Here is a 24121-nt window from a genome sequence, read left to right as displayed (position 1 = left end):
TCTTCCCAGCTGTGCCGTGAGTGTGGACTGTGAGAGAGAGAGAGAGAGAATGGAGAATGTTAGCAACGTGAGAAGCAAACATTCGCTGCATTATTGTCTGAGGGGAAAAAAATGCCTCTTGCAATTTAATTCAACTCTTAATCAATTAAGCGTTTGTGAAACTGGTTCTAGCCAAATGCTGCGTGCTGCTAATTAAAGAGCCGTGGAGCCCCCGCTAACGAAACCCTCTGATGGAGAGCGAGCTCGGCTGAGAACAGTCCGCTTGATTGACAGGGTGATGGCAGGTGGGCTGCCTGGGAATCGACCGAACCTTGATCCTTCCCTCTTTGAAGTCCGGACTCCCTTCTGACCGATCGTCAGAGATTAAATTGGGGGTTCCTGTTTGCCTGTTTGCATTTTTACCCGATGGAGGAAAAAAAAAAAGAAAGCGTCTTGCCAGAGGAAATGTCAGCAGAGGTCCTCAGCGCTGTGAGTGGCAGCTGAGTGCCGCAGTTCCTGTGGACGGGGAGAACCGTCTTCCCACTCGCCTCTGACTCAGTGACGGCCTGCCAGGCGGGACGGGGCCAGTTCCGATTGTCTGAATCTCTGTCCATGGAGGTTTTACATGTTTATAGTGTTTTCATCTCTGGCAACATTGAAAATTGCTCCAGTTTACTTCCATATTCCTCCAAAAACAACAACCCTGGTGGCCTCAACCACCCACATGGTCCACAGAGTGAAAGCACGGCTTGGGTCAGGACCTCACTTAGGAGCTGGCTTGAGGGGCTGTGATCTCTGCAGCCCAGCGCCCCCTACAGGTCCACCAACAAATCCCCACAGCAGCCTGATATAGCGGCTCAGATTTCTCTCTCTCTCTCTCTCTCTCTCTCTCTCTCTCTCTGTACACACTATATATTTATATGTATCGGGACTTTAGTGTTCATTCATTATGCTGCAGATGAAATTATACCTTGTGAAGTAATCAAGCTCGGCTCCCTGTCATTACCTGATTACATTTCGGCAGCTCTTCCACACACTGCTGCTCAATTAACATATTTTCTGTTTTGCCACGTGAAGGAAGTTGGGGGAAACGGGGAGCTGCTGGGAGGTTCATATTTCGAATGTAGAAAAGGTTCCTTGAGTAAATATGACTCCCCTTTGGTACACTTTCACCTCAGCACTGCTCTTGTGGTCGACTCTCAGACACGACAGGAAGGTCCAGTATAGATACAGCCATGTTCACCTCGTCCCCTGAAAGTGTCCAGGCTCAAGACTCGGGAATAAAGGCCTGTATGAGCCAAACTGGGTGAGTTCAATACAGTAGTTGAACAACACTAGCTTTTGCTTTGTTTATTTTCCCCGTTTCCAACACTGCAGTGACAGAGTTGTGTGGTTTCAACTCTGTGAGACGGATGGGAAGCTCCGTGATGCATAACTGTCTACATGATATAAAAATAAAACCATGATAAGGCTGAAATCGTCAGACACTTAATTTCCATGATCTTGTTGCTGCACAGTTTGCTGCGCTGCCTGCGTTGGCCCAACTGCAGCGCCGTCCCCCTCTGCTGTTGAAACGGCGGCGGTGCTCGGTCGCTCATTTGCGCCCATGGCTTTGATCCACTGCGGTCCCCGCCTCCCTCCGTTATCTCCCACTATTTGCACTTTATAGCTCAGGGTTCACACGGATCTTATTGGGTCTCTAATCAGCATTCGAATATTAAGACATGTCTTCAGAGCGCTGACTTGATTTACTGGTCAGAAACATAATGGCTCAACAGCGGTCTGTGGATGAGATTGCTTCCATTTTCTACATCCTCCAAAGTAAAGTATCTGCGATCAGTTATGCTGTGGCAACCAGTGAACGCACAGAAGCTGCTGTGCTATGGTCCTGCGAGGGTCTGCGCAGTTTCACGGGCACGGGGGGATGATCTGAGAGCTGTAGACCATGGTATTTGTTGGTTCTTCTCACGGTGTGTCGCTTTGGTTGCAAGCTGTATAGAAACGTAACCTTTTACGCAAATCCTCACTAAAGATGCCCAAGTGGATTCTGACGGTGTCTGGCTGTGTGTTTGTGACATCACTCTGCTGTCGGATCAGGGGGTTGTGACTGGTTCAGCTCTCTGCTGCTGGTGCTGGACAACATTGTGAATCTGCCCAATCCTGTACAATTTAACCTCTCATGTTCTTCGTGCATGTTTCTGATGTCTTGTTTTGAAAGGTCCATGTTGTCCATAAACCTTGTGTTCGTGCCGATTTGTGAGTAGTGTTCTCATGTTCGTCATTTTCTGTGGTTTTCATCCAGACTGCTTGAAAAAAGGGCATTAAATCCAGAAACCAAAGCAGTTTGGCATGGGGGGGGTTGACTCTGGCAACTCGTTTCTCTGCTGATGCTGTTGTTTCCACAGGGCGATTATGACCCGACCAAGACCAAGGTGCTGCACTTCCGCATGAACCCGGCCAGCCAGGCCCGGCAGCAGCGTGTGGAGGAGTCTGAGCAGCTCCGGGCCGAGTGCCTGCAGCTCCGGGAGCGCGTGAGAGCCCTGCAGGCCGGCGCCGCGGCGGCCAGTGAGGAGGGGACACTGGAACTGCCGCCGTCACAGGAAGTCATAGGTACCTCGCCCCCTGCCCGTGTCAGAGACACCTTTTTGTACATGTTTGTTAATTTAATACTTGTAGACATAAGAAGAACATAAGACAGTGTCCAATTGAGAGCAGGCCATTCGCCCCATTGTGCTCGTTTGGTGTCCATTAATAACTAAGTGATCAAGGATCCTATCCAGTCTGTTTTTGAATGTTCCCAAATTGCCTCTTCAGCCACATCGCTGGGGAGTTTGTTCAGATTGTGACCCCTCTCTGTGTGAAGAAGTGTCTCCTGTTTTCTGTCTTGAATGCCTTGAAGCCCAATTTCCATTTGTGTCCCCGGGTGCGTGTGTCCCTGCTGATCTGGAAAAGCTCCTCTGGTTTGATGTGGTCGATGCCTTTCATGATTTTGAAGACTTGGATCAAGTCCCCACGTAGTCTCCTCTGTTCCAGGGTGAAGAGGTTCTGGTCCCTCAGTCACCCTCCCACCCAGTGTGTGTGTGTGTGTGTGTGTGTTGTGTGTTTTCATTTGATTTTCCTTCTGCTTATTTCATTTGTTTTTCAAATCAAGTGCATGCCTAACATACCACTCAAACCTGCATAGATTAACTGTAATGAGAAAAACAACAACAACAAAACGATTTCCATGTTCTTGTTTTGATCGTTTTTGCCACGGCACCATTGTTCTTATTGGATGTTGCATTCTGGGTAATGTGTTGGCAGAGGAGACCGCTGTGGCCCGAGCTGACAGTGATGATCCTGACTCTGCTGCCACTATGTCTAGTCTCTGCTGCTGTCTGTGTGAGTTTGTATGCGCGGGGCGTTCCTTCCACTCCTTGTTTAATACCAGCTCGGATCTTCGTCTCATATTTTACACACACAGAATTAATACGAGCAGTAAGACAGGAAACTAAATATTTAATTGGAGTCGAGTGTGTTGCTGTTACACATTTCCAGAGGGGTAATTCGTCATCTGCCGATCCGACCATATTTACCCTGGCAGGACGGTGTCTCATTATGTGCAGTAGGCCATGCATAAACAAACAAATCCTTTTACTTGTAATTGGCAGTCTTCCTTTTTGTTTTGTCCTCCCCCCCCGCAATCAAGTCTGTCAGGGATGAATTGATGTATAGACTCGTTGCTCCTGTTTTAATGCGCAGATTTTCTGGGTGACTCGACTGCGCTCTTTTCTCATGCGCCATCCACGCGTACCCGGTGATCTTGGAGAATTGTATTGCGTGTGCGTTCGTGTGTGCATGGCTTTGATTGTTGATTAAGCTTATCGTGTCGCTATTAACATGTTAATGGCTAATTGAAGTGAAGCTGGTGGGGGGTGATCCTGAGATTTTGCCGACTGTCTCCTCAGTCGCTTTAGTGTTGGTTTAGGATTCATTTGAGGTCGTCTGGTTTCTAATTCTCTGCTGTTATCTTCCTATTTCCAGCTGTTTCACTTCAGGCGATAGCAGATATTGGCAGTAATTGTAATTAGCACATGCGGCACTGTTGGGGTCTTCTCATGTGTCAGTTGTATAATTCACTTTTATCGGGGTCTTCCCACATGTTGATCAAACACTTGTTGAGTCCACTCATCACTCAGGTAGCTGAGGTTTTCCGTTGTGTATCTGCACTTCGCCACTATGGCACAATGAACGATTGTTCACCAGCAAACTCTTGTCAAACGACTCCATGAGCTGGCAGATCTCAAAACACACCGATGCTTTTGACGCCTCAGCGCTTGACAAATGCCAACGCTCCTGTTAATGAATCTGAAAGTTTTTCTTAGATGCTTATTTTTTCTTTTTCATCCAATCTTCACTTTGAAGCCGACACACACACTAAATTATTGAGCATCCGGGGAAAACCGTCCGTGTCCACGGCGTCCGGGTGGTGGGGTTTCGGCTTTAACGAGCAGAAAAGTGACAATCTGCCCAGGTCGTGTTTCTCTCTGTGCCGTCCATTTGAAGATCTAATGCAGGTTTTCCGTCGGAGGCCAACATGAGCCGCCACGCTTTCATCCCTGTGACCCTGTGGCAGACATCGCGGCTCGCCGAGCACGGCGGCTGACGTTAATTGAAAGAGCCTGTAGACCGCTGTCTTCTGCTCCACGGGTTCCAGCTTGTAATTAAGTGACTCCGCACGCGGGTGGAGAACCACGGATCTGTGGACAGGTGATTATGGGAAAATGCAGAGTAAGAAATTCCTTGAAGATCGCGCATAATACGGTTTTAAAGACTTTAATAAGCATACCCTACAGGTGCGCCTTCTCTGTGTTTCTGAGTTGCTTTCCTGCCATTAATTAACGTCACTGCAGGTCCCAGTCCTGCCCCCATCTCTCTCTCTCTCTCTCTCTCTCTCTCTCTCTCTCTCTCCCTCCCTCGTTGTGAAGATCATTTATGCAGAAGTATTATATATATTCCCCCTCCCATTGTCTTGTCTTGAAAATGTTTGCTCTGAGGATCCAGCATTTGGCTTTTCCTGTGATGCCGCAGTCAGAAGGCGATCTCTGACACAAACTGTGTGGCAGAGAAACGCGCGCCACGTTATTTGACAGCCCGGTGTCACCGCAGCGGTGCAGACGGGCAGATGGGGAATGGTGCCGCCAGACGAGAGAGATGCCTGGAATCGCGCGGTGACACTGAAACACCTGAGACCAGAGTCCTCCTGTAGGGGTCTTGTAATTAGCATTGACCAGCCTAATTAGAACTGATGTTAATTAAGTTACCGCCGCTGTGTGTGAGACGGAGTCCAGAGAATATGGCAACGGGGAACAGAGCCCCGTGTGTCAGAGACTTCAGCGAGGAGGTAATCGCCGCAGTGAGTGACCTCAGGACCATATCTGCAACAATCACGTCCGTGTTTCAGCTTCACATTTAAACTTAATGAAGGGCTTAGTGTGTGCTTTAATTTTATTCCTAAGTAATAAGAATAAAATAATAAAAAAATCATTTTGAGGATTATAATAAATACCAGTGGCAAAGTACAGTGCATATTTTTATTAATCTGAACACTAAATCAAGGACACAAACCGCTGAAGGTGAAGTTCTGTTAGTATTTTAATGCTGGTGGGTTAGTCACTGTACAATTGATGCTGTGCGTTTCTGTTGGTTATTACAGTCTGGGATCTTGGTCTTGGGTTTCTAATAAACAATGGAAAAGGGCGTCCAAAGTTTCAGGGAAGTTTTTGTGCTCTGACAGCCGCTGGCCTCAAACTCACACGACGGCTTCACAAACCCGTCCTGTCATCGCTCAGGATAGCTTCCTCATGACAGCCACGTCTCTGGCCATTATGGCAGTTGTCACGTCATGACAAGTCTGTCACAGCTCTTACAGACAGCGAGGGATCGAGGGACACGGCAGCTCCGGTCCTGTGAGATCCCCGCTCCTGTGGGAAGTATCTCCACAGTGTCGTGGGCCGGGAGAGCCGGAGAAAGTAGGCTTTATTTTATTTTCCTTTTGCGAAACAATGAAAATGTCTACAAAATCTGTCTTGAGTAACATACATCACAAGTCGTGATAATTACATCATCTCTCTCATTGGAAGCCTGCGCCTGAGATCGGGAGGGAAATGTTCTGACATCTGTCTTTGTTGCCCTTCCTGCCGAGAGACACAGCCGTCGTCTGTTCAGGTTGCTGCCATTTCTTTGAACTTTGATGAACACCAAAGCTTGCGTTTCACGACAGGATTGGCAGCCGTGTTGGTTTACAGAAGGTACGAGGGCCTCATTTATGTAAAATATTGATTTTGGTAAGTGATAGTGATAGTATTATTATAATAACTTATCGGTCCCTGGCAAATAGCTACACTGTTTAATGAGGCTGGAAGTGTTCACTTCTTCACAAATGTTGCTCTTTGAAATAACTTATTGAACATTTCATTTTAAGTGTACAGTCATTCCTTAATAACTGAGACACGACATCCTACATCAAGATGACGAGCCAGCATTTGATCTCGGCTCATCAAGCCGTATCTAGATTAAGTGTAAACACAGCAGCAGCAGGGCGGGTCGCAGGGCGGGTCCCAGTCCAGTCATGTGGTTTGCTCTTCTGAAGTCTGTGGACCTTGATGTGAATTCTGTAACAGGATGAGCGTGTGTGTGGATGGCAGGCCCAGTTTCCACCTGCAGCGTGATCCGGAACGCAGTTGATCACGCGCTGCACATCGATAGGCTTTGCCCAGCCGCCCGGCTCTGGAGGAGACGCAGCCGTGGTCTCAAAGGCGTCCGCCTGCTTGACTGTGGTGAGATGAGCCTCTTCTAAGAGCGCACCCTGCCCGCCTGGGGGCATGGAGACGGTGTCCTGTAATTCAGGAGGTGGTCTCTGCCGGAGTGCCTTTCCAGCGCCGTGGCAGGCGCCGCTGTCTCTCACACCAGCTGTGGTGCAGAACTCACTGCGAAGGCCCTGCTCTCCCCAGGGCGCGCTCTCCATGGAGGTGTTACTGTGAAATCCAGTCCTGCAGTAGACCAGCCACTTGGACTTGAGCCGTCCTACGTGTTGAGCACATTGGGTACATAACAAACACAAACAACTAACAGAGAAATGAATTTGCTTCACTGTATCTCCTTTAGTCTGGTTGTGTGGGTATGTAGGTTTGTTTATTTATTTCTTATTCTCTCACCGCGCTACAGACTGACACTTTGCACTGCAGGTCCTTTTTTCAATAGTGAAGCACATCAGGAACATCAATTACTAATACGCATGGGATATACAGTGAGTGTGTGTGAATAAACATGTATGATGTCCTGTCATCCCCTGGCTGTGGGTAGCCTGTCGTGTTTCCGCAGGGGCCCGGCTGATGAGCAGGCCCCTGCCGTGGGGTTGCCCTAATGATAATCCCTAATTATAACACCACTGTCTCAGTAAATTGTGGAATTTAATGGCTCCCTTTTCTGACCTTTGATGAGATTCTCGAACGCTGTGTTCTTCTCCCTCTGAGGAGCGGTGCCGAGGGCAGGGGGCTCCGTACGCAGATCGCCAACTCCGGTGCGGACCGGTTCGGTGAAACGGGCAAAGCAGAAAGTCCCTATGGAAGTGTATTCTCACCTGCGGGGGGTGCTGCCCTCCCACGGCAAAGCCAAGCCTAATCCCCGGCATACACCAGTGCGCCTAGGATCAGATTCCTCATCCTTGGCAGTTGTTGCTCAAGAGGGAACTCGGATTGAATGTGAATGCCGACTGAAACTCTCTCCCTGCGCTCTGGGAGCCGGTGACTCCTCAGACGTGTTCGCCGATTGGTGCTGCTCTGCTCTATTTAGTCTTCATGGGACAGAAAGAATGTAAATGAGGTGCTTTATTTATTTTTTATTTTTCTAAACGTTCGGGAGCCATAAGCCCTCGTTTTGGCAGCAGATGTCTCGGAGAGCAAATGTTTTCTTTTGCTGGTAAAAGAAGTGTTAGAGCCACAGATCTGAAGACAGCGGCTCTCCTCTGAGGTCTATAAACCTGTGAAGTAAATGTCTCTGCCTTCGACAGCATCTGGTCTGTGGAGCTGCCGTGAAACACTAATCAATAAAACGCTGCTTTAAGTGCACAGTGGTGTGTTCACCTCTCATACCTCTTCCTGTGTATCTAACAGTTGTGTTTGTTTTACGGTTAAAAGTGTCCAGATGTAGTCGAGTCACAAAGGACACTTCGCCAGCACAGAAGTGAACAATCACCATTTTATCTCGGTAGCTTGGCCTTTTTTCCCCCCTCATAGGAGTCAGTTTCCCATTCGAATGCAAAGCCTGAATAGTTCAGTTTTTAATTGCTGTCAGCGTGAAATTAATAGAGACGAGGTGAGTGAAGTAATAAACCAGGACAGGCCTTCCTCATCATTAGGACCTTGTGAGGAGGAGAAGGATGCACTCGACAGAGGAGGAGAAATATGAGAAATGCAGTCCTGGCTCCCCGTGACATTTATTATAGATCGCTCACTAATTGTTTGAAATGCCTGTACATCAGGCGGCTTCATTTTCTCCCATTTAAATAATTAAATATGATCATTTGACATTTATAAATAGGTATCTGGGACTCTGAAGCAATTTGTAGTTTATGTACAGAAGGTAATGATGATAAATAATGTAATAAATTAACTACCTGTGGTCTTTATTTTATGAAGTTAATTATTCATGGTCTCTCCCTGCCCGCGCTCCGGTGCAGTAACGCTGCGTGTGCAACTTCGGTGGACGCGGCGGCTTTTTAATGCGGCCTGCGAGAGGACGGCCCGCTCTTAATGAGCACGACTGTCAAACGAGCTTCACGTCCGCGCGGCGCCCCCGGGTGAGAGGCAAGAGACGTGTTTATTTAAGGTGTTATCCGGGGTTAAGAGTGGCATCGCAGGTGGAAGGCTTTTAAAATGTGTTTTTTTAACACCAGACCGTATTTACCAAGCAGAGGCTCATTTGCATAAGGAACCTGAGATAATAAGCTCTCTGCATCTAACCCTTCTCTCTCTCTCCCCTCTTTGCCTGTCACCCCCTCCCTGTCCACTACTACGGAAAATAAATAACCCGTCCGGTGTTAGACACACAGACCAGCAGTCTTGGATGAGAACGAGATTAGCAGCAGGCAGTGCAGCTCTGATTGGCAGGCCTGGTCCAACACACAGTCGGCGTTACAAACTGCCTCCCGGGATGCTGTTGTGTGGGTTTCCAGCTCTGTAGAATACAGTCAGCTTGTACATGGGCTGGGATGGAAGGACTTTAGCTTCCACAGGACACTCATTTAACAAAACATCTCAGTCTTTGAATAAGATATTTGCTTATTGTTTAGGTCATTTATGTAGAGCTGCTCGGTGTTGTACGACGCCTGGCGCTGTTCATCTGAGTTTTGCCGCAAGACAAGTGTGTTGTTTCTGTGTGCACACTGCACACAACACAACAACCCGGTCTAGTCAGGACACCGTACACATTGCTTTCGCAGAGGGTCCAGTGTTGTGGGAGCAGCGAGAGAAGCCAACGTAACCTATGTACCACACTTACGATTAAAACAAGTCATTACTTATAAATAATAATAAAAGTAGCAATTTGATAGATATAACGTGTGTGTGTGTGTGTGTTTACCTCCAGGAAGAGCATCTATCTTCGTATGTTAATCGCACTGCTTAGCCTCTAAATATTCATGAATTCACAGCTGGATAATAAAATTACAGTTTGAGTAAATAGCTTACCTTAGAGCAACACAGACTCCATCTACACTGTTCTCCTTAAGCGTGTGCACACACACATGTTTACTATATATATATATATATAATATTTTAAAAGCACAGGTGGAAAGTGGCTGACACTTTTGCTAGTTTTGTTGCCGGCTACTTTGTTACCCTTCCCTCCGGGTGTCTCCGGGGGGTTTCCCGGTCGGCCCGGCCCGTTGTTTGGGCTCCTGCTCTCGTCAAGCGCTTTGCTGCGAGAGGATTCCTGATGCGCGGGTCACTGCAAGACCCTGCGACCGGCTGCGTGGGAGCTGAGAGAGAGGCTTCAGCTGCAGGTAATTAAATACAGCAGTTCAGTGAAATAAGTATACCGGGCTGGAACAACCGCCCCCAAAACTCTTCTATAAATATGAGTTGTGTAGTTGCCGGTGTGAAGCACACGGCCCTGTGAGGTCAGCGGAGACGCTGGTGTGTGTGGAGCTCCTGACTTCATAGATTGTACTTATTATTTTATTGAAAATCGTGTTTTTATTCTGTATGAAAAGAACCTCAAGCTGCATTGAGCATTACAAGAGCTCTGTGAGTAAAGATGAATTCTCCTCCTCCTTTTCCTTCTTTTTCTTTTCCGTCTACTTCTCTTCGTCCAACATCTTCTCCTTCTGCTTCTTCTCCTCTTCCTCCTCCTTCTGCTTCTTCTTCTACTAGTTCTCCTACTTCCTTTTCCATCTCCTTCTCTTTCCTTCTTCTCCTTCTCCTCCTCCTCTTCCTCTTTCTGTTTCTCCTGCTTCTCTTCATCCATCATCTCCTCCTGCTCGTGTGTGTGTCGCTGTACCTCGACAGCTCCGCTGGTCTCCGGCTCCTGCCAGCACTCGGGTCGCCCGGCCTCTCTCTCTCTCTCTCTCTCTCTCTCTCTCTCTCTCTCTCTCCTCCGGCAGTGCCTCTCTGCATCCACTCCTGCATCCACAGACGCCTGTGCCTTCGTTATTAGGTCTCAATGTGCTCCATACCACAGAGATAAATATTTTAAAAAATGACTGAAAGCCAGCAAATAAAGAAACGAGTCATAAATAAATGAATGAATAAATGAATGAATAAATAAGAACGGGCCGAGAGAGAGACAGTAAAACCCACAGAGCCCGGATTAAAACCCTCTCTCTCCCAGCCGTAGATCCTGGGAATTGTGTTTAAAGTGACTCTGGCCTCAGAAATTATTCATTCGCACAACAACACGGGAAATGGATTAAACCGCAGCACAGCGAGACACTCCAGCCCCGGCGAGGGGATGTGACCGATTCCAGGGGGATTTCTTTACTTGCGAGAGTTTAATCCACCAGGAGCTGACCCAGGCGGTTCCCTCCTGCCCCTGTCATACTATTAGCGTGTAGTGTGTCTGCGTGTCTCTGCATTCTCAGCCTTTCTTAACTGTCAAATTTCTTTTCAGCCAAATTGCTCAAAGTGATTTGGAATTAGACCGAACATGTGTGTCCTTGGGGCGGCACGGTGGCGCAGTGTAGCGCTGTTGCCTCACAGCTCCAGGGGTCCTGGGTTCGAGTCTCGGCTCAGGGTGTCTGTCTGTGTGGAGTTTGCATGTTCTCCCCGTGTCACCATCCAAAGACATGCAGGTTAGGTTAATTGGCCTTTGAGCGTGTGTGTGTGTGTGTGTCCAGCGATGGACTGGCATCCCATCCTGGGTGTGTTCCTGCCTTGCGCCCTATGCTTGACGGGATCTGCTCCAGCGTCCCCCACGACCCACATGGATAAGCGGTTTCGAAAATGGATGGATGGATGTGTGTCCTTGGGAGTCTGTGAACATGTTTAAGAAGCTTTTGCCAGCAGATTCATGTTACATGTTTCAAGCAGGTCTGTTTTGTGCGAGATCCTCCCTGTTGTTTTAATCAGATACATACAGGAAAATAAGATCGAAAATCAACTGCATATACTAATGTGTTTTCGTGTGTGTGTGTGTGTGTCCATTATTAATCACATCCTAAACATTCTAATATCCCATTCCCTTTATTAATACAATTGCAATCATATTAAATGTAATGCTTTGATTAAAACTCCCACTTTTTCACAGAAGGAAAACAATATCAATATCAATCAGTATCAATACTATCAGAAACAAGTAGCGTCGTGTGTAACTTCTGACAGGTTGCTCATGAAGACATTAGTTCGCTTTCTGGAAATTGCAGATTGAAGTCGGCGATTGATGGGTTAACTCCCACACGGTTATTGATTCTGGAAGAGACACGTTTGAATTCACCCGCTGTGAAGAGAGTCTTAATGAAAGCGGCAGGAAATCTACTTTCTTTTGCATAATTGTTTGGCTTTATAAATTGGTTGCTGTTCCTTAACATATGTTTAAGTTTTAATGTCCTGGTCTGTTACACATCAGACTCTCAGTCCTGAAACCATACAGCAATAATTGTTGGTGTCTTTTTGATTCATTTCCACAAAGCCAGCCAAGCTGTTCTCTGGAGTGATATAATAATAATGTGTCACTAGCACTTTTTTCCCCTTCTTTTATTTTTTTTTTTATAAATCCCTGGTAGAAATTACACATTGCAGCCTATCGATGACATTGATTTCCTCGCAATGTAATACACACAAAAGAGCAGAACTTTGCATATAATTGGAGGGTGTGAGGTGTCAGTTTATGAATAAACTGTGCAATTTTAGTCACTGTGGGGTATCTGGAGTAATAATAGAATAAGACAATAATATTGTGTCTTGGATCTGCAGAGATGAAATTGTCCTAAAAATTAACTGAAGTGTATGTTTAAGTAGACGTGGCTAACATCTCTGCATCTCATCTCTCGTCGCACAACAACCTGCTCTCCTCGACGGTACCTCACATGACAGTGGAGTAATTTGCTCTTGAGTTAATCTGCCCTGTCCTGCACAGCTGGTATAACAAGAGCACAACTCTTCCTCCGCTGATTACGGAAGGAATGGAGAGAGAGGCGGTCGTTCGTCTTGCGCTGTTTAGAGCCCCTTCGGACGCCTTTTCCGCTCAATTCTTCTCCATTAGCCGGTGTTATTCGCCTGCTTAAAAGTTTGATTAGTTACTGAATATAATAAGGTTTCGCTTGCCTGCCGGTACACCAGCGATGTTAAAACGTGACCTGCATCTGTTGCTCCCGATTAGGCACGCGATTAGGGGCCGTCGCCTTGACGTCTGCCCTCCGGTTGGCCGAGGTCAAGACCACGTGATGTGTGTGGGGGGAAAGACACGGCCCAGAACAGGGCTGAAACCCAGAGCAGTGCATCGTGGGATTGTCTGCATCTGCGGCCTTGTTTTTAAAAGATGCTTTACCTCGTAAAGGCAAGAAGTATCGCAGATGAATTTAACCACAATAGAAAGGGGAGATGTATGTACACAGCAGTATTAATTCATTCATTTTAAATACATCTCCTAGTGTGGGAGTAGCAAACAAGAATTAAAGTGACATAAATTCGGAGCAATAAAGGCCTTGTTTAATCGCTCTCTCTTGGTTCACTTGCTAAATTCACAAGAAGGCGGCATGAATATTTGATGCTTCATTACTAAATATTTAAAAATTTAAAAGTCAAAAGTTTGTGGTTTCAGGGTGGTTAATAATTCATGCTCTCTGCGTAGACGACGGCCTGTGGAAGAGGCGGTATTGTTGAAACAGTGGCTTTACGGTGATTGCTGGAGGTTGGGGGGGCTGACCAGTCAGACGGTTGTTTTTTTTGTCGGTGTTTGACGAGATGAGACGCACATCACCAGAACCCAAAATAAATCTGTGCTCACTATAAATCACATCTTGACATTAACCAGTAGAGAAACTGTAGAGTCTTTGCCAGATGACGGTGACTCCTAACCGTGCCGTGCAGCAGCCCCTTCCCTGTGGAAACCCCGCGCTGGTGTTCGTGGGAGGCGTGTGGAAAGGCCCGGCCAGCCGCACCTGGCACGCTTTTCACCGCTAACTTCACCGGCTCTTCCAGTCGAAGTCATTACGGCCCCAGCAGGAGACGCCACGCTCTCGCTGCTTTTTGTTTAATGCCTCCCCCTCGACTTTGTGGCGGCAGAACTGTATGCGGTCTTACCTCTGACAACACATGCCGTTTAATTACCCGTCTCGAATGCCACACGCGGTTTGCTAGTGTCGGTGTCAGTGTACATATTTAGGGTGAAACACAAACTTCACAGGGATGCAGATCTGAAGAGAAGAAAGACTTGCTGCTGGAAAACGGGCATCCCCAGGGTGATGGGATTTAAGACTTTGGGGAATATTAGACCCCGGGAAAACCGCTTAGTTGTCTTGAACATTTGCGACAGTGATGCCGTAGCTCTGCTGTCTCGGTACACAACCTCTGATGTCCTGGGAAAAGTTCCCGGAGAACTGATTAAAAGCAGAAAGCTCAGTTGAAGGCGCGAGTCACTTGCGTTCCCGGCGAGTGCCGTTTCTCATCGCTGTGAGCGGTGCCATCCGTTACGCCGGATGTTTCTCCTGCGTTTCCTCACGTCAGCTCAGAATTGGTAGGAAATGATATTCTGAATAATGAATCATTTTCAATACGAGTCAATAGCATTCGTGGGATTCTTTTTTTCCCTCTTTGCAATGAAGTCGTTAAATGAGAGTAATTATTCTAAATTGATTTTTGACAAATTAAACTAATTTCTCATTCCTTTCTCCTTGGAATCATTTTATTCCACCATCTGGCCTCAAACAGTAAAAAAGCCAGCCTCATCCATCTTCTCCGAGCCCTGCTTCTCTGCTTGCCGTTTGGCCTCCAGTTTCTCCCCCGTCGCTGTTTAAGGCCGTAGCTGCAGGCTATAAATTATGTCCTATATGAGTTGCATGTCCTGCATTTGTAGCAATAACATCTCCCGTTCCTCCGGCGTGCTCTGCTGTAGTCCAGCTCCTCTCTTCCCATGATCCTTTGCATCCATGTTTAGTTTGGCTGTCGAGGGTGGTTTAGTGGGAAAACTATTTTTTTCGGCACAGAGCTTTGGCACCCATAGCGAGCGACAAATGGTCAATCCCAAGAACCCGTCCATTCCCCGGCAAAGCTGCACCGTCTGTTACGTCTCAGCAGTTAATTTATGCCGAGTTGCAAAAAAAATATTGAGCGAATCACGATAATTTAGGATTTTTAACCCCCGATCTGCCTTTTCAACAGAGTGAATCGAGTGATTCTCACTGTACTTATATTTCGGCTGAGTTTATCTAATACTTACATGGGAAGAATTAGACATTTAATACCTAATCCTCCAGTGAAATGAAGGGCATCGAGCACATCAAACCAGAGGAGCTTTTCCAGATCAGCAGGGACACACGCACCCTGGGACACAAATGGAAATTGGGCTTCAAGGCATTCAAGACAGAAAACAGGAGACACTTCTTCACACAGAGAGGCGTCACAATCTGAACAAACTCCCCAGCGATGTGGCTGAAGAGACAATTTGGGATCATTCAAAAACAGACTGGATAGGGTCTATGCAGTTTATCTATTTTTGTTCAGTTGTTTCAGGTTTTCTCAGATATTTCCTTTCCGGTACTTCACTGCAATACGTATCGCTGGCAGTTCAGAGGCATGGTTGTGCATTTGGCCAGCAGGCAGGTCTTGATTTCCATGAGTCCCCCACTTGAGTATTGGATTACTTGAGTCGTGGAAATGATAAAAAACCGAATAATATCAAATATCACCTTAATCTGGCAGAGAAACCGGGCGGGAGCGAAATGAGACGAGGGGAACAGCGAGCAGCCAATGCAACAGGGACTGGCAGAAATATATTGGCGTTATCCTAAACCCTCCAGGAAATTAGATTGTGATGATAAATTAAACATGAGAAACACTTTGTCTCTCACTCTTCTGATTAGCACTCTGAAACACTTCTGAGGTAAATTGGATTTGTATAACTTATGGCTCAGTTTCTTTTATGTCGGAGTGGATTTTCATAAAGGATTTGTGGATATTGGTTTCAATGGCCGCCATTACACAACCGTATTCAATTAATACTGAAATAGAAGATTTAACCTTTTTTACATACAAAAAACCTATGATTTAGTGTCAGGTTATTGTGGTGGTGTTGTGTTTTTGGATAATGATGTATTAGGTTTGATAGAGCTCATCGAATTCACTTTGACTTTGACCAAATTAAAACTTTGACCTACCTGCGAATCGCACATTAAGAACTTGTACCCTATCGCACTTTTATGGCACCGGTACAGGCTTGTAATTTGCGCTTCAGGGGGAGGTTGATGTGTTGATTTGGTCAGGCCTATGTGCGTTGGTTGTGTACATCCAGCTCCTAGTTGAAATGGTTAATGTTTCTTATCATTCGATCTCTAGGTCCTTTAACATAAATTCATATATAAATTGTTTATAGAATTTACCACCGGCACCCTTACGTTTGTGTGTTTTTGTGTGAATGTTTTGTGTTCTGCATGCTGTAGAGAGAAAATGTCTCCTTGTTTTACTTGGTAAAGAATTCCACAATATGTGCTGCCCGATTCTTTTATGACTGCCGGTCTGATTCGAGGACGTGCCCATTGTGTGCTTCTGTCGACACGTGTTTTGTCCCGGCGTCGGCACGATGCTCGCCGCCCCTTGGCAAACCCACTCTGTAATTTGGGTGGGAGAATAGATGCGCGGATTATTGGGTGAACCTGTCAATCGGTCTGTGTTCACTCTGACAACTTCGCCGTCTGTTTGACTTTGCGGCGACGTCTCTTCTGTGGAGGGCCCTCGTTGTGGGGAAGCGGCACTGCGCTTTTGAACATACACTCCAGATTAAACAGCTGATACCGAGTGGAACAGATTGTGAAATTGTTTGGCACATCTGCTATTAAATCGGGAGGCTTCTTGCTGTGTTCAAGATCCCATGTAGCTTTAAGGAAGGCTTATTTAAAGTCAGCTTTTATTTGAGGGATTACTTTGTAATTATTTTGACTATCATCACAGTTTAAGTAAAGTAAAATATTCAGGAATATCTTTGGAATTAGGTTTTCATTTTGTGTCGCTTAAGGCGTCATTTATGATGAGACGGTGTGTGATGGATTCAGGTGTTATTCCAGGTTGTTATATAAAGGTAACGACTCTGTTGATGGTTGGCTGGTAGCTGTTCATTTTCACACCAGGCAATACAAAATTATTATGAAGGTTAACTTGTTCACTAGAAAAAGGGGCAATCAGTCCACAGAGGAGTCCACTTATCTGGGGCCGCTGCCTCGGTCATATAACCAAATCCTCACTTAAACGCATGACTCACAGTGCCAGCCATGCGCTTTCTTCACTCCGAGGTGTGGATCTGTGTGTTTATTTGATGATTTGTTCCCCTGTGTGTTTTTGCAGAGCTGCGCAAACAGATCGAGAGCGCGGAGCTGAAGAACCAGCGCCTGAAGGAGGTGTTTCAGAAGAAGATCCAGGAGTTCAGGACAGTGTGCTATGTGCTCACTGGGTACCAGATCGACATCACCACCGAGAACCAGTACCGCCTGACCTCGGTGTACGCCGAGCGCATGGAAGACTCCCTGCTCTTCAAGGTAGGAGACCTCAGTGCCGGTGGAGTGATATCCTGCAGGCGTGGTGCTGGCTGTGACACGTGTGCAGCTTGCATGTCACGGGATGCTGCCTCGAAGCTTGTTCGGTGGCAGCTGGAAAACAATAGTGCATGAAAAGCCAAAACAATCCTAGAACTGAGTTGTTCGCCCCACGGACATCCCTCTCCCCCAGAACAGGGGAAGCGTTCAGATCACACCTGTACTCAAACCGAAATATAAGTGCACAAAAGCAAACATCTAATTATACGGAGGTGTAGAACCGCGCCGGCTCACCGTCCCCCGGTGATTCCCCCACCTGTCGTCAGAGCACACAGCTTCTGTAACGTGAAGAGATGTGGCTGTCTGTGCCCAGCAACCTGGAGAGAGAGAGAGAGAGAGAGAGAGAGAGAGAGAGAGAGAGAGAGAGAGAGAGAGAGAGAGAGAGAGAGAGAGAGAGAGAGAGAGAGAGAGAGAGAGAGAGAGAGAGAGAGAGAGAATTAGATCAGAAAGTATTTGATCTTTAGGCGGGAAACAAAAGCATATATTTTTTACCCCTAAATCATAATTAGCATCCATCAGTAGTACTGGAGTGTTTATGTAAACCGTGTTTTCTTCAGAGGAAAGATCTGTCGTGAGGAGAGGGGTTTGTCATCCTTAAGGTGCCTTTTTTAATTTATTTTCCTGCTGCACGATTCAATTCGAATAATTCTTTAAAGATATATATAATGGCTCATATGTGTGATGTAAGGATTCATCCCCAGCCACTCTCCGCCGGGTTTCTTTTCTTAAAGCATTTATTTTGTGTGCAACCAACATTGAAGACTTGAAAAGCAGATGAAGGTATCGGAGCGCTAATGGCTGGCTGGAGGGTCAATTAGGGTGATTATACACTTAAGGACAGGATGTTCAGTATCTCGGTAACCTGCATGCATTAACTCTGTGTAGCTTCTCAGCTCCCGGCCTTTAGCTCGTCTTTTGTGTTGTCCTTTTTCATGCTTTTTATTTGGTGTAAAGAGCTCAGTCCTTCGGGAAGCTCATTAAAACCGAGAATCTCCGGAATCCGTTGAATCCATTCTGATCTTCCCTGGGTGCCGGAGGAAAGAAAAACTATCTTTCTGAAGAGCTTTCGAACAGAGCCGGGCTGACAAATGTAACATTCAACGTGTGCGGCAACAGCTGTGTGGCGGTGGGCCTCTCTCCTCACGCTCCGTTCTCGGGGACGCAAACCTCGTTAAAGTTGTGCTAAATTGGTTCCATCTGTAAACATCATCGCAGAATTCAATTAGTTTCGACCTTTCGCTGTATGTTTTTGCAGATTTCCCTTTAACAGATTAGACCGTGCCGGCTTCCACCTGCGGATCGATCCGTCGTTAGCGCGTCGGATTGAGGCGGACGTGGAAATCTAATTGGTTCTTGTCACGCAATCAGCGCAGGATATGAGGGGCGTAATAAGCCCCCCGGCGTCTGATGTTAACCATATAGACTCCTCACTGGCACCTTGATCTCTGGGTGTCTTCGTTTTCTATCAGTGTTTGAGTTGAGTTTGAGACGCACAAGCAGTGGCCTCCTCCTCTGTGTTGTCTCCTGGCTGGGTTTGTGTGCCGGTCAAGCTCTTGTGCGTTCATCAACAACAATAAGCAACATCGCAAGATGAGACGGTTGCCCACATTCTGATAAACTGTCAGGTGTTCGACATACGAGCACGTCCGTTGTTTTAGGAGAACATCGCCGATTTCTGTCTCGCCAGAAGCGTTTCCCTCCCGTGCGCCCGTCCTCTGCTGGCTGAAGGCAAGTGATTTATTGCTCTGATCATCCGGAGTCAGAGGTCAAATGTGATGCCTGTTTTCCCCCTCGCGCTCTTTAATTAAGAGTTTTGAACTGCCTGAATAATTGCTATGGAAAACAGATCAAAGATGTTTAATTCATAAATTAAAGATTTATTATCTCGCATGTTTGCTAATTTGTTTTCGGTTCGTCGCCGCCATTCGAGATAAGGCAGTCGGCTTGGAGGCAGATAAGTGGGTCTCTTACCTTGCCGAGCCGGGCTCATCCGTGTCCCGTCCCCGTGCTGGTCACTGATCTCGTGGGCTTCTCTCTGGGGGGGCTTTCCTAATTACCCCGTCGCTCTGCAGACCCCCCAGGTTGCATCGCGCCTGTCAGATGGGTTGAAAGTGATCCCTCGCCTCTGATTGAGAGAGTTTATTCTTCAAAGTCTTTGAACCCTTCATCGGACTCAGAGTTTTTACAGTTTTAATAAGCGATGGTGTTTTTATTTGTCTGCTTCCAGTCTTTATAGAGTTTTTATACAGGGATGAACACTGACTGAAACTGCCAACCTGCCAATCATGCTGATAGCCCTTGAAAATTAGCTGTCCCAGATTGTGGCCCAGATTACAGACAATCTAACGTTTGCAAAAATATAGCTGTGTTTTGATTTGTGAATAACAAACAATGAAAGAGTTTTATCAAATATTCAATCACAAAGCTCTTCTTCAATAGTGGTAATCTGCAAAGCATCATGGGTGTTTCTGCGTCCGAATGAAAAATGCCCCAAATCCACAGATTCTCCCCCTTTTTCTTCTCCTCCTCTGGGTGCCGGAGGACTTCATTGAAATCTTTCCATCTTTCTCCTCAACCCAAACCTCAATCACGGTCTTTGTCAGAATCGGGAATAGAATAATACTAGCTGGAATTACAGTAAAGTTGGAAATGACCAGACACTGAGACGTAGCGGACGGCATGTTAGACAGTTTGTTGGAAGCACAGGACAATACGCAAACACCTTTGAAACGTAACCTCAGGCAAATCCCTGTGGATGTTGCTTTATGTATCTCAACTCACTTTTGATACATATTGCATAAAAGCCCTTTTGCTGGTCAGCCCTGCATATATCTACGCTTCGTGTATTTATAAAAAAAACTATAAAGTGTGTAAAGCCAGTGTGGAAAGGAGAGTAAAAACTAAATAAAACATATCAGTTTAAAGTTGTTTTCCTCCTGGGTAAGCGACGTCTTCCTTGCGTCTCCCATCCTGGAGCAGCGCAAGGTTTTTATCGGCGGGAATTAAAATAAATGTGCGTGTAATCTGGCCTGAGAAGACGTGTGCGAAGCGTCTGCAGCCGGTCAGATAGCGGCCGAGCGGCGGCTTCGTGTGGCGGAGGAGGACGTGGCTGTCAGGAAGGCCGGCGAAAAAACAACAGCAAGTCCTAATCTCACACACACACCGAGAAACAGCCTCATTTGTTTCAACAAGTCTCAGACCTTAAGCACACTTGTAGGAGAGTGAGAAGTTATTGATTAATGAGAGAGAGAAGATCCCCGGAGTCCATATTTTTATCCCGTTGTAAGTGTGTGGTTCTCTGTCCGGCCGTATCGGTATGCCACGTGTGTCTTCTCAGAGAGACCTTCAGCACCGGGGCGTCTGGTCAAGCACTGCCAGGAGCGTCCTGAAAAATTGAACAACGCGACTACCGGAGATAAGATTCAGCCGTTACTGTTTTCACAGGGGATTAAATAGATGTGAACTGATCTGTTCCTTGTTAGCAGGATGAATATCAGTGAAACACCTAATTGGAGGCCTCTATTGGAATTGCATTTGAGTCGGTGGGGTGTTTAAGTATGGATATTGATTAGGTATGGATTGGCAAGTTGTTGATGGGTTAATAGTCTTCACCTCCTGTTGACCAGTACTATTTCAATCCCGGCCCGATTGATCTTGCGGTGGGCGTATACGGGTTACCTTCACCTCCACAGCCTCCTGAAGGGTATTTGATTCATACTCAGAGAGAAATGCAGCTGGACGAGCCTGTGATGTCAGTAAACCAGGTTCTGTTTGCCTCGGACAAATACGTCTCTGCATAATCTGCCTATTTACAGACGGAGGTCACAGCGCTGTTTACCTTCAGGAGACAACAGCTCACCGTGTTTAAATATTGTTCCGTAAGCACATTTATAATACGGGATTAAGAGAAGAGAAGCCATTATAACCGCTTACATTTTTCAGTGTTTTCTGATTATACTGATGAAAATAAATGAGTGTCAGGGCTGCTCAGACGTAAACCTTGATCAGAGATGTTTGCTTGAAGCGCCGTATTGTCGTCTGCACTAGACATTCGGATCAGTGCGGCTCGGCGGCGATTGTAAGGCCAATAAAGAAGTGCGGTAAACGTTTCGCGCGCCAGAGTCGATCGTGTTTTACTGCGGAGCCGGGCTTTATGAGACCCCGTAACTAAAGTAAAACCACAAAACCCAGGAGAGTCTTTGCGCTGTTCTCTCTCACGACGTCTGTTACATAGGGATTTTTACGTCTCTGCCCCCTTCAACGGCATGGACAGCAGTCTCTGAATGAGCTCCAAACACAGGGATGTTTTTGTCTTATCTATCTATTTGTTTGTTTCTCTGTTTACTTATTTATTTTAAAGAATACGAATAATAGTTTTGACAGCAGGTGTGCGATTTAGACGCAGGTGAATCAGTGCGCTGGGAAGTGCTCCTCTCACTCTGACGTATCTCCCATCATGCCCCGCACCCCAGGATATGTCACAGCACCTACCACCCCTGTGACCATGTCTTTCCTTGAAATACCTGCGTGTAGACAGTCTGATTCAGGGAGGAGGACACAGCCAAACTCCTCTGCTCGGGCCAAGGGCAGGCTTCACTGTATTAGCTCTTATTTCTCCATCCGTAAGTGTATTCAGAGCATGTTCCCCCGCCCTGGTGGCCGCACTCCAGGTGCCAGTGTGAGATTGATGGAGACGCGGCGTTGGAGGGAAAGTATTGACTGGTGCCTCGGCTGTGCGGCTCTGTGGAGGCAGCGCTCTCGCATCTGAGCCCCTGAACGGCTCTCCTTTGATGTGGAGAGAGCGGTAATGGCGGCGCAGGCGCAGGTCTCTCGCCTGTCTGCCCTCTTCCCACGCAGACCGGGGCGGGGGGGCGCAGTCGCAGTCCGGGAACGCTCCGGTATGGATCAGTGTCTCTTTAGATAACCGTCGTTTTGTACCGAGTGGGAACTCTGCCTCATCGACAGACTCAGCCCGCCCAGTGTCAGAACTGGTCCCGTGTGTGTCTCTCTCTCTCTCTGTGTGTGTGTGTGTGTGTCTCTCTCTCTCCTGTCTGTCTCTGTGTGTCCCTTAATAATTCTTCTATTTATTTGTCTTATTGATGTGTTTGGCGAGCTCCTTGGTGTTGGAAACCTGACCTTCTCAGTCACTCTTCTTTGGCTGGTTGATTTGCTGCATTTCTTCCCCCTCCCTTAAGGCAGAACGTTTTAATTTAAAAAATCCCCCCCTTGCTACCTTCAATAATAATTCCCAAGGCCGCACACACCAAGCACAGGCCTCTCATTGTCAGTTCAAAGCAATGCCCCTTCCTCTATGTGCAATCAACATCGAAGTGTCTCCGCAGTCAGACACGGCCTCACAGTGAGTCAGCCGTCCCCGGAGGCCGCCTATGTTGCCCTCAGTGCCGGGGTCCAAGCAAACAGAGGGCTGGGGCGCTGGCTCTGGAGGTCCAGATGTTCAGCACACCCTTGAAGAGACAGATCCTCCACACAGATTGACACATGCCACTCGAACCCCCTGGTTAGAGTGTTTCAGACACAGCTCGTCTACCTTGAGGTAGAGCTCCAGGTGTTGTCCTCTACAAGCCTCACTGATCGCTCGTTTCCACCCGAAACTGACAAGAGCCCAGTCTTGTCAGGTCTAAACTCAGAGAAGATTAATGCCTTCTCTGCTGCCTCAGAACGGTCTTGCGATTGGGGCTTGTCTGGTCCAGTAGCTTAGATTTACTTCTAAAGCGACTGCTTGCAAACACACAGAAGAATATGAACGAGAACGAATGCAGTGTGGAGGAGCAGTCAGGACTCCAGAGGGGGTCGTGGGTTCAATCCCAGGTGGGGGACACTGCTGTTGTACCCTTGACCAAGAAGGTACCTTACCCAGAATGCTCCATTAAGAGCCCAGCTGTATAAATGGGTAATTCTATGCAAAACTAATGTGCTGTATTGTAGCAATTGTAAGTCCTCCTGGATGAGGGTGTCTGCTAAGAGATCTAATAATAAAACCTGAGAAAGGCACAAAGAAGACCTTTCGCACCAGGGAGGCAGACTCCAGACCTCTCTCTGTTTCTCTCTCCTGTCCCATTTCAGTCTCTCTGAGTGCTGAAAAAAACAAGGAAGGAAATCGATTCAGAGCTGACTTGAATCGTTGTTTTACACAGTGCCGGGTATGAGATCCTGCAGGTGCCGTCTCTGCTTGCTATTTGTAATTTGTGTACTTTTACTCTTCTAATTATTGCTCTCTGTGTGAAGATGATGCGCTCCCCGCTATTTCTCCAACCGAAAAAAATAAAAAAGAGCAGAGAGAGTTCTGAATGACAGTGCGGTGAATGATGCGAGGTTGTTTATAATTAAGGTCATGAATAAGATGATCCTGCGAATTAACTTTCAGCAGCAGCCTGTTCTTCATCAGAGTACACAGTCAGAAGTCATTTACTGTTTTTCTTGCACAAGTGCACATGTATCAAACTGTTAAAGCTTGACTGCTTGAGATTGCGGAAATATCGGGAAAGTAGAATAAATAAACGTGGGGGAGATGCTCGTTTACATTGGTAATGAAGAAAAAAAAAGTGTCAGGAGATTTTCTGCTCCTGGAACTCGGAGGAACGAACAAAATGTGTTTAAATACTTTGTCGGCGAACTCGGCTGCAATACAAATAGGCAATAATTAAACCGTATGTATCCTTGGGGTACACAATGCTCCCAAAAATGTTCGATTCTTACGCCAACAGGTGCGGTTACTGACCGAGGTACAATATTGTGGTGGGAGAATAGTTTCTCAAACCCACAGCAGCCAGAGTTGTCTTTTAGTACGATTTCCAGGTTCTCATAATTGTGCCCCAGCGTCAGGGGACCTTAAATATTTAAAAT

General features: G+C 46.8%; 1 protein-coding gene across 2 annotated transcripts in view; it reads left to right on the top strand.

The window, feature by feature from the left end:
- The window catches only part of mad1l1 (mitotic arrest deficient 1 like 1), a 210729-nt gene that overhangs the window by 100843 nt on the left and 85765 nt on the right, over positions 1 to 24121 (top strand). For both annotated transcript variants that reach the window (XM_066689196.1, XM_066689197.1), the window contains exons 16-17: positions 2385 to 2589; positions 17010 to 17200. In XM_066689196.1, coding sequence (XP_066545293.1) covers positions 2385 to 2589; positions 17010 to 17200 — 396 coding nt within the window. The remainder of the gene's footprint in view (positions 1 to 2384; positions 2590 to 17009; positions 17201 to 24121) is intronic.

This window comes from Amia ocellicauda, chromosome 17 (genome assembly GCF_036373705.1).
Source record: "Amia ocellicauda isolate fAmiCal2 chromosome 17, fAmiCal2.hap1, whole genome shotgun sequence".
Taxonomy (NCBI): Eukaryota; Metazoa; Chordata; class Actinopteri; order Amiiformes; family Amiidae; genus Amia; species Amia ocellicauda.
The sequence above is the reverse complement of the archived record's forward strand: the minus strand, read 5'-3'. Positions and strand labels throughout refer to the sequence as shown.